Source organism: Lepidothrix coronata, unplaced genomic scaffold (genome assembly GCF_001604755.1).
Source record: "Lepidothrix coronata isolate B3197 unplaced genomic scaffold, Lepidothrix_coronata-1.0 Scaffold392, whole genome shotgun sequence".
NCBI classification, from domain to species: domain Eukaryota; kingdom Metazoa; phylum Chordata; class Aves; order Passeriformes; family Pipridae; genus Lepidothrix; species Lepidothrix coronata.
In genome coordinates this window covers 83,025-106,966 of record NW_016690572.1, presented here as the reverse complement: position 1 = coordinate 106,966, position 23,942 = coordinate 83,025, and the positions used below count along the sequence as shown (strand labels likewise).

The 23,942-nt window shown below is 43.4% G+C and overlaps 1 protein-coding gene across 1 annotated transcript in view; it reads left to right on the top strand.

Annotated features, from left to right (window-relative positions):
- Positions 1-14,077, top strand: part of LOC108509709 (aprataxin and PNK-like factor) — a 22,641-nt gene extending 8,564 nt beyond the window's left edge. Inside the window, 5 exon segments of the mRNA XM_017839253.1 lie at positions 6,582-6,649; positions 6,652-6,706; positions 7,964-8,010; positions 8,923-8,961; positions 13,224-14,077. Of these exon segments, the coding sequence (XP_017694742.1) occupies positions 6,582-6,649; positions 6,652-6,706; positions 7,964-8,010; positions 8,923-8,961; positions 13,224-13,429 (415 nt within the window). The 3' untranslated portion in view covers positions 13,430-14,077.
- Positions 14,078-23,942: the final 9,865 nt, after the last annotated feature.

The window sequence follows — 23,942 nt, the reverse complement described above, 5'->3', positions numbered from 1 at the left end:
TCATTTTCTTCAGTTTCTCAATGTTTTCTTTCTATAAACATATGATGTTCTCAAACCTTATAATTAGACACACAGCTAACAAGTATAAGCATCACATATTTTCACACAGTCTATAAGTATAAACAATACACGCTTGCCACTTCCATGGCAAGCAAGGCCTACAGAGTGCAGGAAAAAATTGTTCACAGAAATCTCTGTTCCGGCAACAAGAGAGAGAGCAGAACTAAGCTCTACAGAGAGAGAGTTTTGGGGTAAGAAATGAACCAAAAGCCCCCAAAATCCTTGGAGACCCTCCTAGAGAGAGGAGGAGGATGGACTCTTACTTGAAAGAGTCTTGGAGTGCTACAGCACTGTAGAAAGGAGCTGAAAAACTCAGAGAAGGAATGCGGAGGGGGTGACCTTGGCCCTCCCGCTGCCAAGCTGGCAGTTTTGAGTCAGAGCACGGGAGCTCTGCAAAGGGGCTTGAATCCCCTGAAGATACGGACCATCACGAAGGCTTCGGCAGTTCGTTGATATGACCGTGGTGAAGTGACCTTTGTCTGGGTGACCACAGCCCACAGCAGAGAAGACCCTCGCTTGGAGACGAAGGGCCGAGAGGGGCGAGAGGGGCTTGGGTACACCCTCGTGTGTACTGGCAGAGATCCAGCTACAGCTGCTGATGAGAGAAGAGAGCCTGCTGCTCTGGAGAGACAATGCTGCTCTGAAAGTAGAAAGGATCTCTTCCTTCTTCCCTCCTGGACTTTTATTTGGAAGGGAGAAGAGATTTGATCCATTGTAAATACTGTTATGTCATGGTAGAGATAGTTAAGATTGTATGTAATGTATTGTAGTATTTATTTTGTACAGTCATTGTAATATATAATCCCTTCCCCCCATTTTGAGTCTTGTGTGGTGTCTGGAAAACCCATCTCACACTGGGTTGAGATGTGTGTGGGGGGCTTGGACTAGAGAATTGGATTTTAGGGCTCTCAAACCATGACACCAATATAGACCCTGTAGGCTTATTTTATTAGCAGGTGAGACTTATATGAAAGATGATTGTATTTATTGAAGTTTCTTTTTATTTATTGCCTGCTTTGTGATCTGAGTGTTTAAAATAGTTATTATTTGTCACCGTTAAATAATCAAAAATTTCTTTTCTTATAACCTTGCCTTTTGGTGCTTTTTTTAAGCTTTCATTTCCCCCTTAAACCAGAACAAAGCATACTTAGGAACTCCAGGTTAACCCTTATCTGGTCAGTGTCTTTGGAAATACTGCAACAATTGGGTTTTTTTTCTTTTTTCCTCTTTTTCTCTCCCACTTATATCCTCTTAATTCACAGTGGAGGATTTGTTGTACAAATGTTCCAGTGAAATTCCAGAACACCAGTGCTGGGTACTTAGCTTCCTGGTAGTTATTTCTGCCCTGAAAAGATCTGTGGTGTCCTGTGTTGTTATACTGAAGGGAAGCTGGAAATCTGGAGGTGCTCTTGAGACTAGAAAATGCCTGGTGACCTGAGAACTAAATTTAGGAGAAGGTTTTGAGCTCTAGATAAACTCATGTGCATTGTAACACAAAAGATATGGCTAATCCAGGAAACATGGAGTCCTGTGACTTTTTTTTCTCCTTCCCGAAAGGGACTTCAGCAATAAGAAAAACAGTGAGTTTGAGGAGAAAACAACTAAGCACAAGTGATTGTATGTTTGGTGGGCCTAACGCTGAGGTAAATGTGTATATCAAAACCATAAAGCTGTTGTGTTCATGAGCACATCATGCTTCAGTTTTCATGTATCTCGTTTTTCCCCTTAATGATTATGATGAAAACATGTTTTATTAGACAATTTAGTTGACCCAGTACTACAAATGCAGCCTCTGTTTTGCTCCAACTACTTTTAATTTTGCTCAGACAAGTTTTCCCTTGTATGGGTGTTAAGGTGATTTAATGCTCTGATATGCTGAAATATTCCTAATCTTTAGGAAGGCAAATCTTAGGTACAGGTAATAAGGAGTAGGAGTCTACATGTGCACATTTCTTCTTGGTTTCTTCTCTTGATTGCAAAACATTTGGCAACAGTACTTTTGGAAAGTATTGCTTTATAAGAAAAAATGTTCTCAAGTAACACATATTAATCCTACTTAGTCAAAGAAATTTGTAAATAGGGAGTATCAAAAATATCGGCTTTGATCTTTGAGAAATGTCATGAGACGGAACCTGCCTGTTTGCAGTAATAGAAATGTGCTTTGTAATCTCTTTGTATTTGTTTTTAATTCAAGGCCCCCAAATAGCTGTTTCTGCATTGGTGCAGAGCTGTGTTAGAGCACAGATTAAGTATTAAATCTATTAATTTGATAAGATATCTCTTACACCTGTCTTAAACATTTAGGAAATAACTTTGTAACCCGTAGTTCAGTTTCTTCATTTATGAATTTGAAATCACTGGTTTTGAAAGAACCAAGCTTGATGGAACCTCTCACCCCAGGGAATCTTCTTGTCACCTTCCTGCAGTGTCGTGTTTTCTTTCTGAGGTGGCCTGAGGCTTTACCAAATTGAAAGGAACTGCTGTTACCACTGGGAGACAAAGTGCTCTGTATGTATTGTAGCTGCCTATATTTGCTGTCAAGGAACTCACCCTCTGAATACTGTTGTGTGCTCTTTTTCTTGTCTGTTGCTTGTTTTTCTAAGCTAGAAGAACAGGAAATTAAAAATAAAAGTAAATCCACCACCACTCCCCTTTTCAAAGGCCACATAGAAGTGTACAGGAGACCCAAACTTTGTTCTCACATTGGAACTCACAAATTTTGTCCAAAATTCAATCCTTTTTCCGTAGCCTGGGATACAGTTCTCTGCTGAATGGGGGTGTGTAAATCTCTCCTGTACCTGTCAAAGCAGGAGATGCTCAACCAACCTTTGGATTTTTCTGTTCTTCTAAATATTTGGCTATTTGATTGTTTATAAAATTATTTTTCCTTTCACCTTAAGCTTGTAAGTGTGGCAGCTAAAGACCTGCACCTGACTTTTCTTTTTTTTTTTTTTTTGAGTCCTGTCTTTTAATAAGACTTAAAATTTAGAACTTAGAAACATCTTATGTGTAGTTGTGGCATAACTGCAGGCTTGAATTCTACAGCTTTATAAGTAGTGCTGGTAATAAATTACATTTTCACTACCAGTTTTTTCCAGTAGCTGAGAAAATAAGCCCTTGAGATGGCCGTGGGTCTTCTGCATGGGATTGTGAGGAGTCAGGGATTCTGAAGTGGTCAGTTAAAATTGCTTTAGAAAAAGCTTTTAACTGTTACTTTTGGTGGCTGCATAGATGAATAGCTATCTTAAATATTTCACTGAGCAATACTTCCCAACTTCTGCTTGAGTTGACTGCATTGATGGTGAAGAACTTTTAAAATGTTATTTACATAGGTTTTATTTGCTGTCATAGTTTGAAATTGGCCCCCCGTGAGAGGCTGGGGGGGCTCAGAGGTGATTGGGTGCTAGGGCAGTGTTCCCTGGAGAGCCAGTCACCACTCATGTTGTTCGCTTCTGCTAAAAATCATATATCACAGCACCGGAAGCTGTTGGCAGTTTAGTCTTGGTTGTTTTGCTGTTGCTGTCTGCTGTGTGTAGGTGGACAAGGCCAGGGGGTGGCTGGGCTCCCTCTCTTCCCCTCTGGGTGGGGGAGGGGAGCCCTGCCATCCCCCAGCTCAGCCTTTGGCTAGAGTTAGAGTCAGCATTTGGAGTGTGTGCTGTGAAGGAAGAGATTCACAGCACCTGAGGTAAGAGGAGAGAGGCAGGCTTTGCAGCCAAGCCCTCTTCCCCCTCCTTTTCTGCAGTGAAGCTGTAGAGGGGGGCTTTTTTCTTTCCCTCCACTGTAAGTGGAGGAGAGGCTCAACATTGAAGCTGAGCCAAAAGACTGGGCCGTGGAAGTAGGCCTGGCGCTCGGGAGGGGAATCCCAGGCGAAATTGGAGGCGAGCCAAGAGCTCGAGAGTTGCCTGCCGAAGCTGACTGGGGGCAGCCGAGAACTGACATGGAGGAATGAACATTCCAGGACACAGACGCTTGATAAGCTACACTGCAGCAGCTTACAAACCAAGGTGAGACACCGAGAGGAAGAAATCACCAGCAGCAGAAGAGCAAGGACTCAAAACTATCTTCTTGGACTTCGTGAGGAGAGAAACTGCAACAAACAACTTGAACTTGGTGAGGAGGGAGCGTTCAGGAGCCCAGAACACTCCCACAGCAAAAGACTGTGTTACATATCAGCCTTAAAGGCTGCTCCTGGACTAAAGTTGAAGGAGAGGCTTGAAAGGACTGACTGATAGTAATGTTATATATATCTATCTATCTATCTATCTATCTATATATATATATATATATATAGTTGCCTTTAGTTTGTATAGTATTTATTTGTGTAAATAAATGTATATACTTCCCCCTTCCCCTACAGAAGCCTCGGGCCTGAAAGTTTCTCTCCGGTGTTAGGATAAATTGTGGGAAGGGGTGGGGGGGAAGCCTAAAAATTGGATTTTAGATTTCTAATGTGGCTCAAACTGCCACTGTAGTTTCCTGCATCATGAAGTGTAAGGATACAAATTTAGAGCTTGTGTGAAATCAGAGCTGCAGTTACTGTACCAGTATGTTTATATGAAGGCAATAGTCATAAAACTTTATTCTTAAAATAGGTTTTTATTTGGTTGCTTTTTGTGTAAGTAAGGCCTAATGGTCTTGATTTGATCAAACGAATACAAATCCCTGTGCAGTGAGGCTTTGTTATGAAACCTAACTTTGGAGTGCAGCTTACAGTGTGATAATGTGCTCTTGTAACTCAAATATCTTATGTCTAAAAATAAATGATAAAAAAACCTCAAACAAAACTTTTAAGAAAGAAGCCTTAGGGGTTTTTTTGCAAGAAGGGAAAATATTTGCTTAATATTACCTATGCACTTTTCTGCTTCCATTTATTTTGCTGAGTATTGTTGCACTACACAGAGAAGTAGGAAAAGTACAAATTATCCAGATAAAAGTAAGATAAAATATGATGTTTCTGCTAGTCCTGAGCCTCTGTGGTGGGACATGTTCAAGGTGCTTCACAGAAAATGTATGATTTGAGGAGCACCATCCACTGGCCCAAAGTCTCCTGAAGCCTGGTAACGAGGTCTTGTGCATCACAACCCTTTTGTTGCTCTTCCCTTCTTTTTTTTGTCTCTCCTCCAGTAAGGGCTGTTTAGTGTAGGTCTTGAAGCAAATTTTTGAAAGGAAAAGAATATCTCCTAAAATACAATAAATTGGCTAATTGACAGCTACAAGGCCTTCTTTCCTTGGAGACCGTGATGCTACATGTATCTTGTTGGAGGAATACAGATTAAAATTATTTCAAAGAACATTAGTTGCTGCTGTATCCTTTGGAGAAGATGTATTGTGTTTCAAATGACTGAGAATTCTTGTTATTATTGCTAGTTTGCTAGCGCTGTTCATCGAGAAAACAAAGAAAATGGACTCTAAATGACTTGGTTTCATCCCATTTATTTTTAAATGGGAAAAGAATTAGGCAACCAGTCTGAATTTGGCATAAGAATTAATGTTTCATGAGAACTCGTGGAATAAAAGACCGGTAAATGCAACCTAGCAGTGGTTTCTAGGGAAGCATTATTTTATTTACCCTACAGTTTGCAGAAGTAACAGAAAAGACTAAGACAAGAAGCCTGTCAGCTGTGGAAGTAGATCTAAGGGATACTGGATCTTTGAGAAGTGCACAAACAAACTACAGGTTATGTGCTCTGGGAATAATTTTGGTCATCACTGAAGTGTGTTGTGGATGTCTTTTGGAAAAAAAATTATTAAAATGTCTCATATTTCTTGCTTTTAAATATTATGCTTGGAAGAAAAAGCATCTCTAAAAGAAATCATGAGGAAAAGGTAGATTTGCTTTTGGTACCAATATGTTCATTTTGATGTATTTTTTTGTAGTGTGTTTTGATCTGTCACATGAATTTCTCCTGAAGTTATAACATGTTTTTTTTGTGTTCTTTTTAACATCTCTTACAGCAGTTCTATGAAAGAACTATATATCACTCTTCTATAAGTGATGCTGTTTATGGCTGCCTTGTCTTGTGTGGTGTGTGGAATTTTATTGCATTGAAGCAGCAGGAATGTTCTTTCAGTGATGCATATATTTGTGTTCCCTACTTGCTCACCTGGGATTCAAGTGCTGTAGAGCAGGAAATTGTGGATGCTGGTCTTGTACTCTCATCACTAACATTGATGTGACTCAGCTACACGTGCGGTTATTACATCTTCTGGTGCAACTTCATGTCAGCGTGGTGATTTGTTGTTCTAATAAAACCTATTGTGTATGTGTTGGAGGTTTGAAACTTAAAGCTGATGGCAAATAGGAAAATTCTTATTTTGGCCTCTGTTGCAGCTGAGACAAAACTTTTCTTTTGTTATCCTGAAAGTAGGTCTTAAGTTCTGCATCAGGTTAAACATTAAAAGCTCCTCTTCTTGTAACCACTGAAAAATGAGCTGTCACTGATTTAGTAATACCTTTTTTGTCTTTGCTTCTTGTGTTGAAACAGAACAGTCAGGTTTTGGTGTATATTTGTCTTTTGCAGGAAGAATCCCATTCACTTCCAGCAGTTCAGTCACCCTAATGATGACGACTATCATGACATGGAGATGATACTCAGGATAACAATGACAACCGGCCCGAGTGTCCATATGGAACAGCTTGTTATAGGTTAGAAACACTGTACAAAGTGGCTCTTCTTGTTTACAGGCTAAGAATGTTCTCCCCTGCAGTTGCAAAATGACTGTAGAATAATGAGAATAATTCTTGGTGTGAAATCTTGACTGTAGCCTTCTGAAATGTACCATGGTCAGACTGCTGCCTTTAAAACACCTGAGTCTGTGCATATTTTGCACGGTGACACAGTAAAAATCACTGCTTTGTTAGTAATTTCAGCTGGCAAATGAAAACTTGACTCTTGGAACCTATTCAGTGACTTGAAGGTCAGCACTTTTCAGCATTCAGTAAACTGTTATTTTATATAAATGTATTGTTTATATATAATTTATTGTTACCTGGTGTTCCTGATATGTAACTTTTAGTTTAAATTTTGATCAAGTGTTTGTTGATATTTTGTATAAAAACTATTTTAATCAGTATCTGAGTTGTTAGAAAGCATAGTTGAGGTAAATAAATAAAACCTGTTTATAGCTGACTGCTGTTTTAAGCACTGTTGATTTTCCTCAAATTATTGTTTTATTCTATTTGTTTTTCAGTATCTAGGTTTTACACTTTTGTTTAGCAGAGTTTCACTGCCGTGGAATTCCCACAATGGATAAAAAGATATATTTTGAGGCAATAAGACTTCTGTGGGGCCGTGTTGAAACTAAGGGCTGCTGTTAATAAAGATTCTTCCTACAGAGAAACCTTTTCTCTTGAAAAGTGTGGTGATCCTAAAGAGCATGTTCTCCATGAAATGTAACAAAATAAGGGCAGCTTTTAAGAAAAAGCCATGGTTCTATTCAGCTAATGCAGAAAAAGTGTTTCTCTTATAAACTTCTATGAGACGAACTTTTCATCTCAGGCTGAGCAATGTAGGTTTAAATCAGTAATGAAATTGCCAATGTGCTTTTCAGGAGTACAATGGATGCTTTATCTAAACCCCAAACTGTCTCTCCTTCCAGATAAGACAACCTCTGTGTTGTATTAGTTGGTAATTTCTTAATATTTGCTTCATTCTTTGGGCGTAGAGGAAAAGAGGCATCCGTGAAACAGTGATAATTCTTTTGATAAAGCAACAGATATAATTTGAAGGCTTTTCGTGTTCTTTTTGTTGTCCTCCTGTGTTGGCCACTACTTGAAGGGAGCATAATCAACTGATCTAAATGCTATGCCTTGAAAATTATCCATAAAATACCAGGGAATTCTGGACTTGTTAAGTGTGGAACAAGGTGATGAATCAAGCTTTTGCTATTTTCTTCTTTGCAGGAAGAACCCACAGCACAAGCTGGAATACAAGCACACTGCGCCTCCAGGTAAGCCAACTTGTTCAATACTGCTCAAAGTGTGAGTTAAAAAACCCAAACCCAGTGATGGATACCCAAAACTTGTAATAAAATGCTTTAATCTACTTTTAGAATAAAATCTACATCTTACTCTGTATTTGGATTATTTTTTTTCTGGGATTTTTTTTCTTTTGGTAAGTTACAATTTTAAAGTTTTTTTATGCTCTAAACCAAACATTGCAACCATATCTGTCGTCTTTCTGTATTTTCTTTTTTGGGGGGGACCAGTGATTTTCTTACTGTGAGAACTAATTTTTGCATATATGTTCTCTTGAGGCCTAAAACTGAATTTGAGTTCCTATTCTAACACTTTGTAGTCTTTTTATATTCCAGCAACTTGACTTGTTGAAAAACAGAGGGGAATGTGCTGTTTACATTTTGTCTGTTCTTAAAGAATTGAAAGAGATACTTCACATTTTACTTCACATTTTTTGTGCTTTTTCTAGATTATTGAATCTAGAGGTTTTTTCCACATGAAATCCCAATGCAGTAAACAGTAGTTTAGAGCAGAACATTAATGGAATTGTAATGAGAATGTATTTTACTGTAAAGACTCAGGATTGTGACATTACTAAGGAAAGAACTGCAGTTATGGAAACAATAGTGTAAAATATATAAATGCTTTTTAATACTCCAGTTTTCTTCTTAAAAACCCCCAACCTCTGTTGGTGACGTTTGTCTACAGATGGCAGGGGTCATAGCATTGAGAACAGTTTGTCTGGATAATCTCTTGGGAATGATTCAAGGCAAAAAAGGTGGTTTTGGGCAGCAGAGTGGCTTTTATACTTATAAGTGCAGCACAACCATTGCAGGATTTGTTTAATGGCATAACCCTTATGTCAGGGTTCACTCTGTCCTGACTAAAAACTTCCCTTTCTTTAGGAACTGAAAGAGGAACCCGACAACAAACTTCAAGAAATGGTGAGTGTGTTCTAAAGTTATGAATGGGCATATCAGCATGGGGCACAGCAAGTCTGCTGTGGTTTTTTTGGCATTTAATAGTACTATAGATGCTTGCTAATACTTACCTGAGGAGAAAGTAATTGTTATTTTAATAAAACCCTTCTTGTTTTTTTTACAAGTAATACTGCTTCAATTGAACTTGTGCCAGGCTTTCTGGATAATCATGTCTGTACTTCCCTGGAAGCAGGCAAGAAAACAAACAAGTTTTCTAACAAGAGACACATGTGGCTAAATCAATTCTTCCTTACACAGGGGCCACAGTAGGATGAAAGGAATCCAATATTTCATACAAAGCTAGTTAAGGTTGCCCCATAAAGATTGATTGCTCCTGAAACACGTAGATATTCCTTGTGCATTCCATTGACCTTGAAATAACTTTCAAGTGATAATCTGTGCACGTGAACATGAACTTTTCTTAAACTTGCAATTAGGTATTGATATTTCAGGGTAAATACTGGCTTGTTAGGACTAAAGTGAAAGAAGTTTATATGTTGTAGATGCACAGACTAGTTTTAAATACTCTTTAGGGCTGCTTCCAGGATTCTTTTGTGTCTCAGCTTCTAAATGTGAAGCTTCTTATTCTTTCTAAAATAATTTAAGAGTGGGCTTTAAAGAGCAGTCTGAAAGTGTGATGCTATGCAGTCTTTGCTTTCACTGGCCTGAGCAAGACAGGAAGGTGTGAAACTGCTGCATGTTGAGAGGGAGTGGGAACTGGCTTGTCTTCCTTGAGATCACCAAGGTGTGGCTGGGCATTTCCTAAAGAATTCCTCAAATGAGATCTGCCTTCTAGAGAAAATAAATAAAAGTGCAAATAGTTGTAGTTAGTTTTCTAGGCAAAGTGGTTTAGCCTTCATTTCTGTTGTGAATGGGTGCAGGAGGTTGTTTTAAACTTCTGCTGAGAAATTTCTTTCCCATACCAATTCCTTATCAAACATGTGTGCACTTTGGCTCTCACAAAATGCTTGCTATGGCTGTATCTGTGCACCAGAATACTCTGAGGTGTATTTGTTACCTGTGTGCTTTGGTGCATCCTGTGATACAAGTACCAGCCCCATCTTGATCAGAGGTCCCTTGTAAAAATGTGTTACAGAGTGGTCAGAGCTGTTGGCAGCAGTGTAAGAGTAGTGAGTGGTGAAGATTTTGGGATGAAACAGGCTGGGCTGTGTACATATCTAAAAGTCTAAATCTATCAAATTCAACTCTCGTTGAACCGGGGAAGACTTGATATTCCATGCACAGGGGAAAGAAGGGAATTAATTCATTAAAGTGCTGTTCATATTTACTGGGTTTTTAAAAATTTTTAAATATCATGTTGACTGGCTCACTTAGCTCTCTTGAGGGCAAAGCTTGTAAAAAGTGTAGTGCTCAGCAGGTTCACACCTGAGGCAGCTGTACCAAGCAGGGTCACACAAACAGTCAGGGCTTCATTAACCTTTATTTTGTGCTGTTTGGCACAACTGCACCGTTAAGCACAGCAGGGTTAATTTCCCTACATGTGTATTTAAACTCCACCAGCCAAGAGAAGAGGCTCTATGTGACATTTGACATGTTTGGGTTTTAATATTTTTAGTCTAATTGCTACCAGAGGGTTTACGAATTGCCTGTAGAGAATGTTCAGAGAAATAGTCTGAGGCAAATTACTGGGGGAGTAGTTGTGAGGGAGGAAGAAAAAAAAAGTCAAGAGTTGTGCTGTCATTAAATTGTCACAACTGAATGACCTCATTGTGTTGTTGCTACTGAGATGAATGACCTGCTGTGACCATGGAATATGCAGGATTCTCCTACACACTTCTTTGTAGGTTTTCTAGCAAGCTGATCAGCTCACTTCCAAATAGAACTCTTTGGGAGGAGTGGTCAGCAAGCTTTTTCTCCCTACATGAAGGAGATACTTTCAGAGAAAGTTTAAAGGTCATCTTTATAAATACAGCACTGGGGAAGAGGCAGAATTGAGCTTAATGAGCAGTGTTGGGGACTGTGGTGCTGATTAAACTACAATGGAAAGAGGTGGATGGGGAAGATATGGAAGGAAGTGCATTGTTCCCTGCTGAAATCCAAAAGCATGGGTGTACAGGGAGGGAGAACATAGTATGCTAGTCCTGCATTTATAGGAAAAATACAGAAGTCATAAGTATTGTGCCAGAATTCCTGTTTCTCTTGTAAAATGTCTCCACAGTGGTGTGAAAGTGAAGAAGAGCTTTTCTTTGCTAAGCAGCTCTTGGTCTTATTATTCTCATAAGATTAGTCTGAGTAGTGGGATTTTGTTCTTATTGCATTCAGCATCTTTGTTTTGGCCCCTCCCCTTCAAGCCATAACTCATTCTGCAGAACCATAGTCTGTGATGAATCTTACAAGAAATTCTGCTGGTATGGGCTGACATGGCCATGATTAATTTCCACTGAAGTCTGTTAAACAATAAACTAGCAAGCATAAAAAGGAAGATAATTCTGGAACAGTAGCATTCCCTTTAATAAAAAAGTGTAATTGAGAGAGGCTGTGGTCTGACTGCACAAGGTGCCAGTGGTGGTGGTTGTTCGCCACACACAGCTGGAGTGCCTGAAACTCTGACCTAAAGCTTTAAGAGTTTGCTGGAAAGTGCTTATGGTTAATATAAATGTGAGGATTTGGACTGGGGTTTGTAGCTGAGAAAAAAATACATGTTTATAGTTTCATTTGAAAGCTGATGATAACTGCTCAACAGATAAGTTATCTGTCCCTATATCATTGAGAAGTTATTTCTAGATAAGAATGCAAAAATTGGAGGCATAAATGTGGGGGGAGATGGCAGGCCCATGGAACCCCTGGGCCCCCTGGAAGCGGAAGAGCTGGAGGCATTGAGGGGAGTAAGACCATTCCCCTGAGAAAGGTGGAGGTGGCTGCACATTCCCATGGAAGCGGCCCTGAGAGTTGGACGGCACAATGTGGGGGGAAGTCACAGCCCCACAGCTGAAGTCTGAAGACTTTGGAGTATTGTGGAGTGTTAGGCCGTTTTTCATGGGAGCAGTGAAGCCAACCAGATAATCCCCATGGACACAGCCTTGAGCTGTGTGCAGGTGCACATTCCTTAGTATTTTTGTAGAAAGATGTTTGTGTTATGTGTGTGAGAAAGTAGAGGTAGAAAAACCTAATAAAAGGCTGCCTGCTGCTCTGAGCAGGCAGACATCCCTTTGTCTCACCATCCTCGTGTGTGTTGTGTGTCTTCTTTCCCCCTTGGACCGGGACCCCTTCGACAGATACCCAGTGACACATAAACTCAGAGGTGTGACTTAGTGGCAGAATAAGACATGATTGGAATATTAACAGGCCATGGCTAGTTGGGAATTGTGGGCATGTAAGAAAAAGGGAGATGTCATAGGCTTGCAGAGAAAAGGTTACATATATCTGCCAAAATGCAGTGAAAATTACCTTGTTGAAGGTGCTCACTACTGATAAATAAAAGAAGTCAATGCTGCCATGGCAGCAGCTGTGTATGTATCCTACCTATGGATACCTACCAAGTCAGATAGGTAAGGCTTCTTCAAACAGCAGAATTATCCTGCCTCTGGGGATCAATTTAAATGTGCCAACACGTTCAAGCAATGCAAAGACTGCTGCAAGACAAACTATAAGAAAGTTTTGGAGCATGCTGTGAATGGCATCCATTTCTTCTAAGGAGAGGCTTCCAAGTATGATTCCTGCCAATAAAGACTATTGTGAAAAGCTGTGAAGGCAGAAGGCAATTTGATGATGGAATGTAAGTTGTGAAGTAGGTGGATGGGAAGCAGACCGGAAAGCAGTGAGATATAACAGACTGAACTGGGACACAGGTAGGCTGCCCCCAGCTCAGGAAAGTGTTCAGCACTTATTGTTTCCTTAACCCATATTCAGAAAGGAAGCCCAGACTATCCAGCATGGATCCAAATGGAGAACGTAGGAGGCAAGTGATATAGAAGACACCCTTCTCTCACCTGAAGCTCAGGAAAGAAGTGAGTAGGAATTAAAAGCCATGTCAGATTCCAAAGACTGAAAGTATAAAATAGCCCTAAGTATATATAGATGGATGAAGAAGTCGTCTTTGATCTAGGATCAAAGTAACCATGGAAGTAAATCAGAAGATGTGTTTAGGTGATTCCTTCTCCTCTTGAGGAGAGAGACTTAACTTGGTGGGCTCTGGGAGGGCTCTTGAGTTCTGCATGTATGATTCAGGAATACTCATAATATTCAGGACATTTTTGTCCCTACAGGAAAAAGGGCTGTGGAGAAAGACAGTGCCAGTGATGGTGAAGCCAATGAGTATGACCTCAATGACAGCTTTATAGATGATGAGGAAGAGGAGTGTGAAGCTACTGATGAGGACTCGGACTGGGAACCAAGTTCAGAAGAAAAGGACAATGAGGATGTTGAAACACTTGTGCAAGAAGCAGGTAGATTTGTTAAGACCAAAAAATAGCTGCTTGAAACAACGCTACGAGTTTCCAGTGTGGTTCTGTTAAAACATGGTTGCACAGAGGAGAGGAATTTTTTGAAAACTTTTTCTCAGTGATGTAGAAGCTACAGGAAGATTTTAGTGGGGCCGAGGGATTCAGCAATACCTTTTTGTCCATATGTATTATTTTGGGGGTGGTGTGGTGCTTTTTTTATGAAGTGGTGGACCCACAGGATGGAGCTCTGAAAGTTTTGGTTGTTTTTTTCTTTCTTTTCTTCATCTATTTGTTTTACAATTACTCTGAAATACAATTTTAAAGGTTGGTAAAACTTCATCTCCCTATGCTTGAAAGAAATACTGGCATTAGGAAAGCCTAAACCATTTTTTAATGTTCCTTTGAGTTAGTGCAGTTGTAAACTTCATTATTCTGCTCCCAACCTTTGTTGGTTCTCTTGAGGTACCGTAATTAAATACAGGTTGTCTAAATCACTCGAGAACAGTATCTCAAAGTGTATTGAACCACTTGGTTGACTCAACAACAGTTATGGTGTATTTGTTCCAATTACAGCAGTACCTCTTTCCGTGCCTGTATATCCCTGGAATTGTGTTCAGTTCTCAGCAAAGCTGAAGTCTTGATGACTGACTGTATTTTTGCACAAATGAACTTGTAACATACAGTAGGAAAGATGTGTAACTGTGTCTCTATGATTTCTAAAGACATTGTTGGAATATCTTGCCTTCATGTGTTCACCACTTCACTGAACCTCCTAGAAAGTAAGCTAAAAAGTTTTAGTATGTTTTGGGACAGCTGACTGGAGCCGGACACAGTCCTAAAGTTCATCAGGGGAATCATTCTTCTGTGGCTGCAAATAGGCATCCAAATACACTACAGCTGTTTTTATGGAGTTTTCAGAAGGACTTTGTGGATGTGGTGTCCTCTACAATACCCATACTGGGTTTTTTGACTCAGGCTCACACTCCCTTGTTGTTGTGATGAGGTTCCTCTTGGGGAAAAAGCTGCCAAGGGAAACCAAATCAAGTGGTGCCTGGGCCTCGCCATTCCTGCACTGAGCTATGTGTGGCCTCAGCCCCTCCCTACAGCCCTGAGCCCTCCTACTCCCACCATGTTGGGGATGTGTTGGGTGGGGAAGCTGCTGCCCTCAGGGCCAGGAGACAGGTGAGCCAGTCTGGAAGCCATGGGCCAGACCTGCTGGACCACCATGTTGTTGCTCCTGACCACCTCAGCAGCCAGGTTCTTACCTCATGGACCCTCTGAAGCCACCTTCACCTTGTCCACCCTGAGAAGCTGCCCCACAAAAGTCTTTCACTGTGCCACCCCTGAAGAGTTTTACGCTGTGTTGTGTTGCACTGCCCCTACAGGAGCCCGTTGCCACAAGGCCCAGCTCTTTTTGAAATCTCGTATTAGGTTGGTTTCCTTTGCCTTACTGCCCAACTTTTATTGGAATCGTTCATCACAGCCTCACAGTGAAGTCCTTCACTGCCTTTCTTTAGCACATTGCTCACTGATTCTTTTGTTTTCTTCCTCACCTGGTGTTTTTTGGAGTGCATCACCACGTGGCCCTGGAGTAGTCCTTCAGACCTGTTTGTTTTATTTCTTTGGTTTTTCAAAAGCTTTCACCTCTTTTTGAGGTGTTTCACCCTATGGCTTTTGTCTTGACTTCTACAGTGACTGGTGTGTGTTGGGGCACTTTACAGAGCTATTCTGGAGCAGTGCTTCACCCCTGGCTTTTTCAGAGTGTTGCATGCCCAGATTTTATTGCTGTGGTTTCCTGCTTCCTGTGATGCTCTCCATGTGTTAACTTCCACGTTTTTTCTTCTGGAACCAGCAGATTAGCAGGTGGAGAAGTTTACATGGGGTTTTGGGGATCCTTTTTAGCTTGGGGATGCCTTTTTCCAGGGAATGTTGCCATCTTAGTGTGTCTTCTGTCACTTAACAGGTCTTGGTTTTGAGGAAGGTGACTTTGTGCCTTGAGCAACTATATGCTCAGCGATGTTTCTTACTATCCATGATTATTGGTGGTTTTACATCGGGGTTTGTCCTGTGTTCTCCTGTTCTGAGTGGTATTACGAAGGTCACTTTAGAAGCTGCAGGGATCCCCGCCTCATCAGTGATTTTGAGGTGCAGCTGAGGGAGCTCGGGTTGTTTAGCCTGGAGAAGAGGAGGCTCAGGCTCAGGGGTGATCTTATCACTCTCTACAACTACCTGAAAGGAGGTTGTAGCTGAGTGGGGTTCAGCCTCTTCTCTCAGGCAACAAGTGACAGGACAAGGGGACACAGTTCTCAAGCTGTGCTAGGGGAGGTTTAGGTTGGACATAAGGAAGATTTTCTTCACAAAAAGGGTGATTAAACATTGGGATGGACAGCCCAGGGATGTGGTGGAGTCACCATCCCTGGAGTTGTTTAAGAAACAATTGGATATAGCACTTAGTGCTATGGTCTAGTTGATATTGTGGTGTTTGGTCAAAAGTCGGACTCTGTGATCTTAGAGGTCTTTTCCAGCCTAATTGATTCTGTAATTTTGTGATCTGGGGCTTTTTCTGGCAACATATGTAGGGGTGCTGTTTGGAACAGAATCCTAACAGCTTTTCTCTCCGCAAATTTCCCTGGGAGAACTGGAGCTGAAAAATTTTCACTTTACAAGAACACTGCAAAATAGACAGAACAAGATAGTTGGGAGAGCTGAGAAGGGAAGTGCAAGGCATCAGCCTTTAAACTGCACACACCCAACACTGCGCTGCACATTTTTCTCAGCTCCGTGTAACCTGAAGCACTTTCCGGCTGGCAGTCTGGAGTGCCCACTGCAGCTCCCGCACAGTAAAACCAGCCAGGCCAAAACCCGCTGTGTTCTTGTAAAGCGAAAAATTTTCAGCTCCAGTTCTCCCAGGGAAATTTGTGGAGAGAAAAGCTGTAATTATTACACGGTCTTTAGTGCCATCCAGCGTCCTTTTTTTGCACTTACAGTCTTTTTCATGGTCTTTTAAACACTCATCTTTTGATCCTAGTCTATAAATTACTGTTGTATCTTCTCGCTTCTAATGAGTTGTTTCACAGCCTTGAATGTTGGATGCTGATTGGTTAATACTCTTAAGCTTACAAACTCTGCCCCTTATCTAAAGTTTATAGGATTCTCCTGCAGGTTAGGATATTTTGCATGGGCTCAGCTGCTGGACTCTTTATGGTTCCCAAGACAAATGTGCGAGAGTGGAAGAGGAGAGTCCATCTGTGAGAGAAAGAAAGTGCCTAGCCCCAGGGTGTAGTGTAGATTTGAAAGGCTGCAAAGAGAAGGGCAAATCCAGCAACTGGTTTTGCCCTGGCCTGCTTTACTGTGAGGGAGCTGTAGTGGACACTCCGGACTTTGCCAGCCTAAAAGTGCTTCAGGGTACATCTAGCTGAGAGGATTGCGCCTTGGCTCGTTTTACTGTGTGGCAGCACCAGAGTGGACACTCTGGACTCTGCCAGCCTGAAAGCACTTCAGCTCCCAGCCCTGCTGACAGCCTCTACTACCCCCTGGGGCCTGGGGCTGGTGGTGAGGAGCCAGTGTAGCAAAACCAAAAACCCACGGAGGTAGCAGAGTGGGGGTTGCAAATCCCAGTGCACTGCCTGTGTTCCTTTGTGCATACAGAAGGGCTTGGGCTGCTCTAGTCCCCTTTTCTGCCTTGGCCTATGATTTTTTCTTGGTCAAGGCCAGGCTAGGGCGTAGGGGGATAAAAGCAAGGTTTTCCGTATGCAGGCATGGGTCTTTTCCTAGCGTGTGGCAGTTGGGCCTTCCCAGGGCCCCCGACACCCTCTTCCAGCAGCGGGGGCTTTCTTTTAGAACCCAAAGTTTGTAAACGAGTTGGGTGCTGGCGAGAAGGTGGCAAGTCACACTGAGTGCCACTGGTGCAGCCCCCTCACCCTCAGGGATGCTTGGGCAGGAGTCTGGGAGTGGGCAGCATCCACCTGATGAGCTCCTCCTCTGTCCTGTAGGAACAGCGGAATACAGCCCACTGGAGTGGATCCTCTTCCACTGCCACTGTGGCTATTCAGCAACAGTCTGGTCCCTGGGCATCCTGCTCTATGAGATGGTCTGCAGGGACCTTCCTTTCAACAACGATGAGGACATTGTCCAGGGCCAGCTCTTCTTCCTGCCACGGGTGTCTCGGGGTAGGTACCCGGCTTCACGGCATGGGGGAAATAATGGCATTGGGAGATCGCAGGTGGCACATGAGCATCCTGCTCTTGCAGATATGGGGGAGGTTGATCTCCCTTGGTGAGCTGGAAGAGGTGGCACACGTCCCTCTATTCTGGTCTCCTCCAAAACAGAGAATTGATTGGGAGGTTTGGGCACAGCTCTTGAGCATCCCTCAGCGTGGCTTGACACTGTGGATGTGATGGGAGCTGTCTAGCAGCGCCATGAATTTTGGTGGTTGTTTTATCTGTCTTAATGCAGGCTGTAGTTGACATCTAGATTTCCTGAATGGCCATGAGAACTTTGAAAAGGTTAAGCTTTCACTGAGCATCTGGGTGAGATGATGAGTCCTTTTTTTTGTTCAGAGGCCAGCGGACGGGGTGTCCAGCAGAACTGGAGGAAGCCAGAGCAGCAGAGCAAGAAGGTGGGTCATCACTCGGCATCACAGAGATGATGTGTCTCTGTCACCAGTTTTGGGTCCATTGAGTGCCTTATAGTTTGGCTTTTTGTTTCTGAGCATGAAGATGATGAGCCTGGGGTGGTGGTAGCTATCTGCACCGGAGGGGAGATGAGCAAGGTGAACATTCCACTTCCTGGACCAAATTACATGTTTTTTTCTAGGTCTTGTATCGTCGGTGGACCAAGGCATGTGCTGTCTAATTTTTTTTATTTTTTTTTTACAGGTTGTAGGCAACCTTCTAACTATCAGCTGTGGCTACACCCATCTCTTGTTTTTTTTTGTTTTACAGGTGGTCTGCAAACTTCTTAGGTAGCTCAGTTATTGAATTGTGCAGCCATGAGGCAAAATAAATGTGACATCGTAAAAGTCATAGGTAATCCAGTTTAGACATTCATCTCCTTGGTACAACATGCCAGTCACCTCATATTCTGTGTCGTTGACTTATTCTTTGTAATTCAGCTTTTTGGAGCTCAGTGCCCTCCGTCTTAGAACACAAACCATGACTGCTGAGTTCATATCTGTGATTTCTCAAAAGCATAGACTTTCTTGTCACGGACAACTTTTCCTGCTATGGCAACTCAGCAGGCCAGGGGTATAGAAAGTGTCACACTCGGTGAAGCATCTGAGCGACTTGTTCCTAACAAGTATTCTAGAACATAGTTGAAATAATCTGCAGGTTTTCTACCTGAAAGGAGGTTGTTGCCAGGTGGGGATCAACCTCTTCTCCCAGGTAACAAGCAACAGGAGAAGTCATAGCCTCAAGCTGCACCAGAGCAGGTTCACGCTGTACATCAGGAAGAATTTCTTCATGGAAAGGCTGGTCAGGCATTGGAAGGGGCTGCCTGGGCAGTGGTGGAGTCACCATCCTTGGAGGTGTTCAAGAAATGACTGGACGTGGCACTCAGTGCTCTGGTCTAGTTGACTAGGTGGTGACTGGTTTTTCCCTTGTCTGAGGACGCTGAACTCAAAAGGAGCAGAGTGTCAGTCCTGCCGTGCTGAGCAGCCCCGGGGCCACCAGTGGCTGTGCTCTGCAGCATGGCTGGCCCCAAAGCTTGGCACCCTCGACTGTGAGGAGAGGCTCGGCAGTTTGCAGAAGACTGATGGTTTGATTAGTTTCCCATTATTGCTTGTAAAAACAGCATTTTCAAATGATTTCTGGTGAAAGGTTTATCTTTGTACAGGCTGTCAATTAAAAAAAAAATTGAAAATCACCCTCCAAAAGAAAAGTTATTTTGTATATAGAAAGTTTTACAAATGCTCTTTATTTATTTTATTTGTGTGTCCCTCTTTTCCACTTAATGTATCCTTCTTTATCTCAGCACTCTTTCAACAGTGCAGTTTTCTTTGTCAGTGCAAAGATGAAGTGCCAGGACCATAGCGGAGTTCCAAGGACAGGTGCAACTGCACCATGAAGGGCGTGTTTCACTACTGCTGGATAAGCTTGCCTGACCTGTATTTTTTCCCTTCAGTAATGGGAAAGTTTTGCTAGGAACTCTCTAGAAAATATAAAATAAAATTACATTTTAAAAGAAAATCCTCTTTTTTTCTTGTGGTATTCAGATCTTTCAGAGAATATTCAAGTTTTCACTGCATTCAGCACTCTGTAACTGTGTCCTGTGTCCGGTGCTCATTCCCAAGGCCCCTTTGCAGAGGTTATTCCCTACAGACTGAGGCGCACAGAGGCCAAGGTGTGGGTGCTGTGGATTCGGTTTGAGGTGGGTCTGTGAGCACAAATTCTGATCCTGGTACAGCTGTGTCCTAAAGCTGCATGGGCTGATCTCCCTGCAGCAGTGTCCTACGGTAGGGCTGAGACATCTGGCACTGATTGGAGCGCAGTAAACGAGGGGGAGTGTGGTTGGAGCCTGAGTGGAGACAAGGCACCGTCCTCATACAGGTGAGACTGGTGGGGAGTGAGGGGGTTTTTGCAGGGTCCTTCCAAAAATGCCTGAAAATTCATTAGGGGGTGGGCAGGGCGCAAAAAATACTAAAGACTAACATTTCTCATTTTTCTATATATTGAAAAATAATACTACTTTATATATAAATTGATTTCAAAATAGAACCTTGTAACAACTGCATTATATACAGGATCTTAAGAGTAGAAGAAACTCTGAATATAGATATATAGGGTTGGAAAATACAAATATAAGTTTTATATATTAAAAAACCCAGAAAGAGTGTGAAAGTATGAGAAAATATGCTCGATATGAAGGAAATAGAAACTGTATTCGGAGGGGTTTTTTCTGTCTCTCGGTGTAACACAGCAAGTCTGAGATCCTGGTTGGGATTTAAACCACTGCTGCCACCTGATGATGAATACGGAGCACTGAAGTCATCCCCGAAAAAGAGGCACCTGGCTCCACCCCCTCTAGCTCGTCTCCATCCCCCTCGCCTGTGGCTCCACCCACCCTCCCCTCCCATGCGGGGCAGCCCCAGCTGTGGCCAGTGAGGATGACAAGGGGTGAGGCAGCCCCAGCTGTGGCCAGTGAGGATGACAAGGGGTGAGGCAGCCCCAGCTGTGGCCAGTGAGGATGACAAGGGGTGAGGCAGCCCCAGCTGTGGCCAGTGAGGATGACAAGGGGTGAGGCAGCCCCAGCTGTGGCCAGTGAGGATGATGGGCGGGGCCCGCTGGGTGGTTATCTGGGAACCCTTTTTGTAGGGAGCTTCGGGAGGGGAGCGGCAGATTTCAGGGAGGCTGTTGAGCAGTGATGGTGAGAGCATCTTGCAGCAGCTGGAGGAAGCCCTTGGGTGTATTTGGAGATGAATCATTGCTCAAGGAAGGTGCCAAGGGATGAGCCCTGTGCCAGGAGGCAGCGCAGGAGAGGGGAGCAGTGCACGTGAACAGGTGGGGGAGTATGGGGGTGCAGGGAAGATGCAGCTCGGACTGGAGGAAGAGCTTGGAGGTTTCTTTTACTGATATGAATGTGCAAAATAGGGAGTGAGGTTTCCCCTTTTCCAGTTTGTGGGAACTTCACCACACTGCCACATCTTCTCAAATATAGTGGAAAGTGCTCAGCCACTTCCTCCGCAACTTCCCCCAGCACTGGTGGAAGCATCTCACCAGCTATGATTCCTACTCCATGCTAGTCATAGGGAAACAGTGGTTTTCTTTGCTTCTTAATGCCATGAGACACATGGAGCTGTTCCTTGCCAGGATCCCGGATCCTACTGTACAGGGGGTTGGATCTCTGCTGTCTCCTGGGGCTGGTGAAGGTCCTGCAGCCAAGAATTCTTGAAAAGGTCTTCCAATGATGGCCTGTCTGAGGGCTTGTAGTGGTTTGAATCTTGTTTTCCCCCAGAGGCTAAGAAAAGTGGTAGACCCCAAGGGGTGGAAACCCCTGGAAGTTTTGAAGTTTTGCCCAGTGGGTGCTCCTGCAAAAATATAAACGTATCCCAAGCACTGGAAGAGATGAGTTGTAGTTTGTTGGTTGTAGGAGAGGTGGCCATGTTGTGAGCCACGAGGAAGGGGCTCAGAGCCCCTTGGAGGGCTCTGGCCCCCCCTGGCCCCTGGCTGGGGGGACTGCAGAGACTCAGAACAGTGTTAGACTGAGCTAAGTGTCTGTAGCTAAGCTGGGAGATGTTTCTCTCCACCCTGGGCAGCGGAGACAGAGCAGAAAGCAGAGATGCAGTGTCCACAGACTCTGGCTAAGAGCCAGGACAGATAAGAACTGAACCGAAGCAGCAGAAACAGCATGCAGCCAAGGAAGACTCAGAGTTGCTCGAGTCGAGATAGAAAGCCGGCAGAAGAGAGAGAGAGAGCAGCAGAGAGACAGAGTTTTGGGGGTAAGAACTGATACCACCCCCCCCCCCAACTCCTTTGAGACCTCCTGGAAGGAGGAAGATGATGGACTCTTGCTTGAAAGAGCCTTGAAGTGCGACATGCACTGCAGAAAGGAGCTAGAGAGCTCTGAGAGGAATGCAGAGGGGGTGACCTTGGGCTCCTCCCTCGCACTGCTGCCAAGGTGGCAGCCTGAAAGCAGGGCACAGAGGCCCTGCAAGGAGCTTGAATCTCCTGGAGATACCAGACCGTCACGAAGACCCCCTGTGTCTCGTGATATGATGTGGTGAAACGACCTTGTCTGGGGTGAACGTAGCCCACGGAAGACCCCTTTGCCTGCGTCAAGGGGCCGAGGGAGCTTGGATACCTCCCTTGTGGGTGCTGGCAGAGATCCAGCTATCAGCTGCTGCATGCATGTGGAGAGGACAGATGACTGCTGCTGTAGAAGATCCTGCTGCTCCGAAGAAGGGATCTGTCCTTCTTTCCCTCCTGGACTTTTATTTGGAGGGGAGAAGAGATCTGATCCATTGTAAATACTATATGTCATGGTAGAGTTAGTTGTGATCGTGTGTATTGTAGTATTTATTTGTACAGTCATTGTAATATATTCCCTTTCCCCATTTGGAGTCTGGTGTGTTTTGTCTGGAAAAACCCATATCACATTAGGTTGAGATGTGGGAGGGGGCTTAGACTAGGGAATTAGATTTTTGGGGCTATCTCAAACCATGACAGGGCTGCATAGATAAACACCATATGATGAGCTGCTGGCACTCTGGGGAGAGAAACCAGAAACTGATGGTCAGTGGGAGAAGGCTCCTGTTCATCCTCTCCCAGGGTGGGTTTCAGGGCATTGGGTTTCAGGTGCAGATGGTGGAACAGCCTCAGCAATCCATGGGCAGCAAGAGCTTTCTGTCCAGGGACTTTTTGTCTGGGGGGAGTCTTCATCCATGTTCAATTTTAGGACTCAGACTAGATTTTCAGAGCAAGAGAAGAGGAGATACAAGGACTCCCTGAAACAATATCTCAGCTTTGGCCATATTAATCATCATCATTGGTCTACTCTGGCCTCCAGTTGGGAGACATGGAGACACACTATTCATAACACTGCTGCTTCTTTTGAGAACACATGCAGAATCATTCTTGAGGAGAAAAGACAACACAGAAAGAACCGTGTCTTGCTGACACCGCCTAAGGAAAGTTTCCGCTGTGCCTTTTGCAACCGGACTTGTCTCTCTCGCATTGGCCTTTTTAGCCATCAGTGCGTTTGCAGCAAGCGTGGGTAGAGTCCTTCTCAAATCTTCGTTCACGAAGCCTAGCCATGATGATGATGTTCGAGCACCATCTTCTGTCTCGTCCTGGTATGGCTCCCACAGGTCTCCAAAAAAAAAAAAAGAGGAAGCCCTTAAACCTGGTTTTCTTTTTGCCTCCACATGCAGAGACGTTTTTTTGAAAGAAACTGTAGTGAGTGGAGACAGCTGGGTCTCCTGTTGATGCGAAACATCTCAAACAGAGCTAGCCTCCACCACATAGAGACCATCTTTCCTTTCTCTTGCTTCATGTGGCTGGGACTTTCTGTCATTTCACCTGTTAGAAGTGCACGGCCAGGCCCTCTTCAGCCGCGCTGAGCCCACCTTAGTTGCAACCTGGACGAGACAAAAGCGTACCATGACAAGCTCTGGAGATGGTGTCCAAGTTCTTTTTGAAAATGTTCACCTCCAAGCTGAGAAATTTAATCATTGCACTTTGTGCACTCTTTGGGAGATCTTGGGGGAAGTGTGGAGGATGGGAACTGGAGTTCAAAAGTTTTTTGTCTTTCAGTTGTTAAACAAAACAGGTTGGGGCTTAGGTAGGGAGCCTGTAGTGTTTTCCTTTCTCTCCCTTTTTTAGCAAGCTTGCAATTCTTCCAGAAAAATTGAAGAATGGAAAGCTTTTACTTGGGTTATTTGCCCCAGAAACACAGGGCTGTAAGGTTGTGCTCCTCTTCCGAACTGATGTGGGTTAGCCCAGCAGGCAGGTAAACACCACACAGCTGTTCTCTCACTTCCTTCCCAGTGGGATGGGGGAAAGAATCAGAAAAAAGGTAAAACTTGTAGATTCAGATACAGATAGT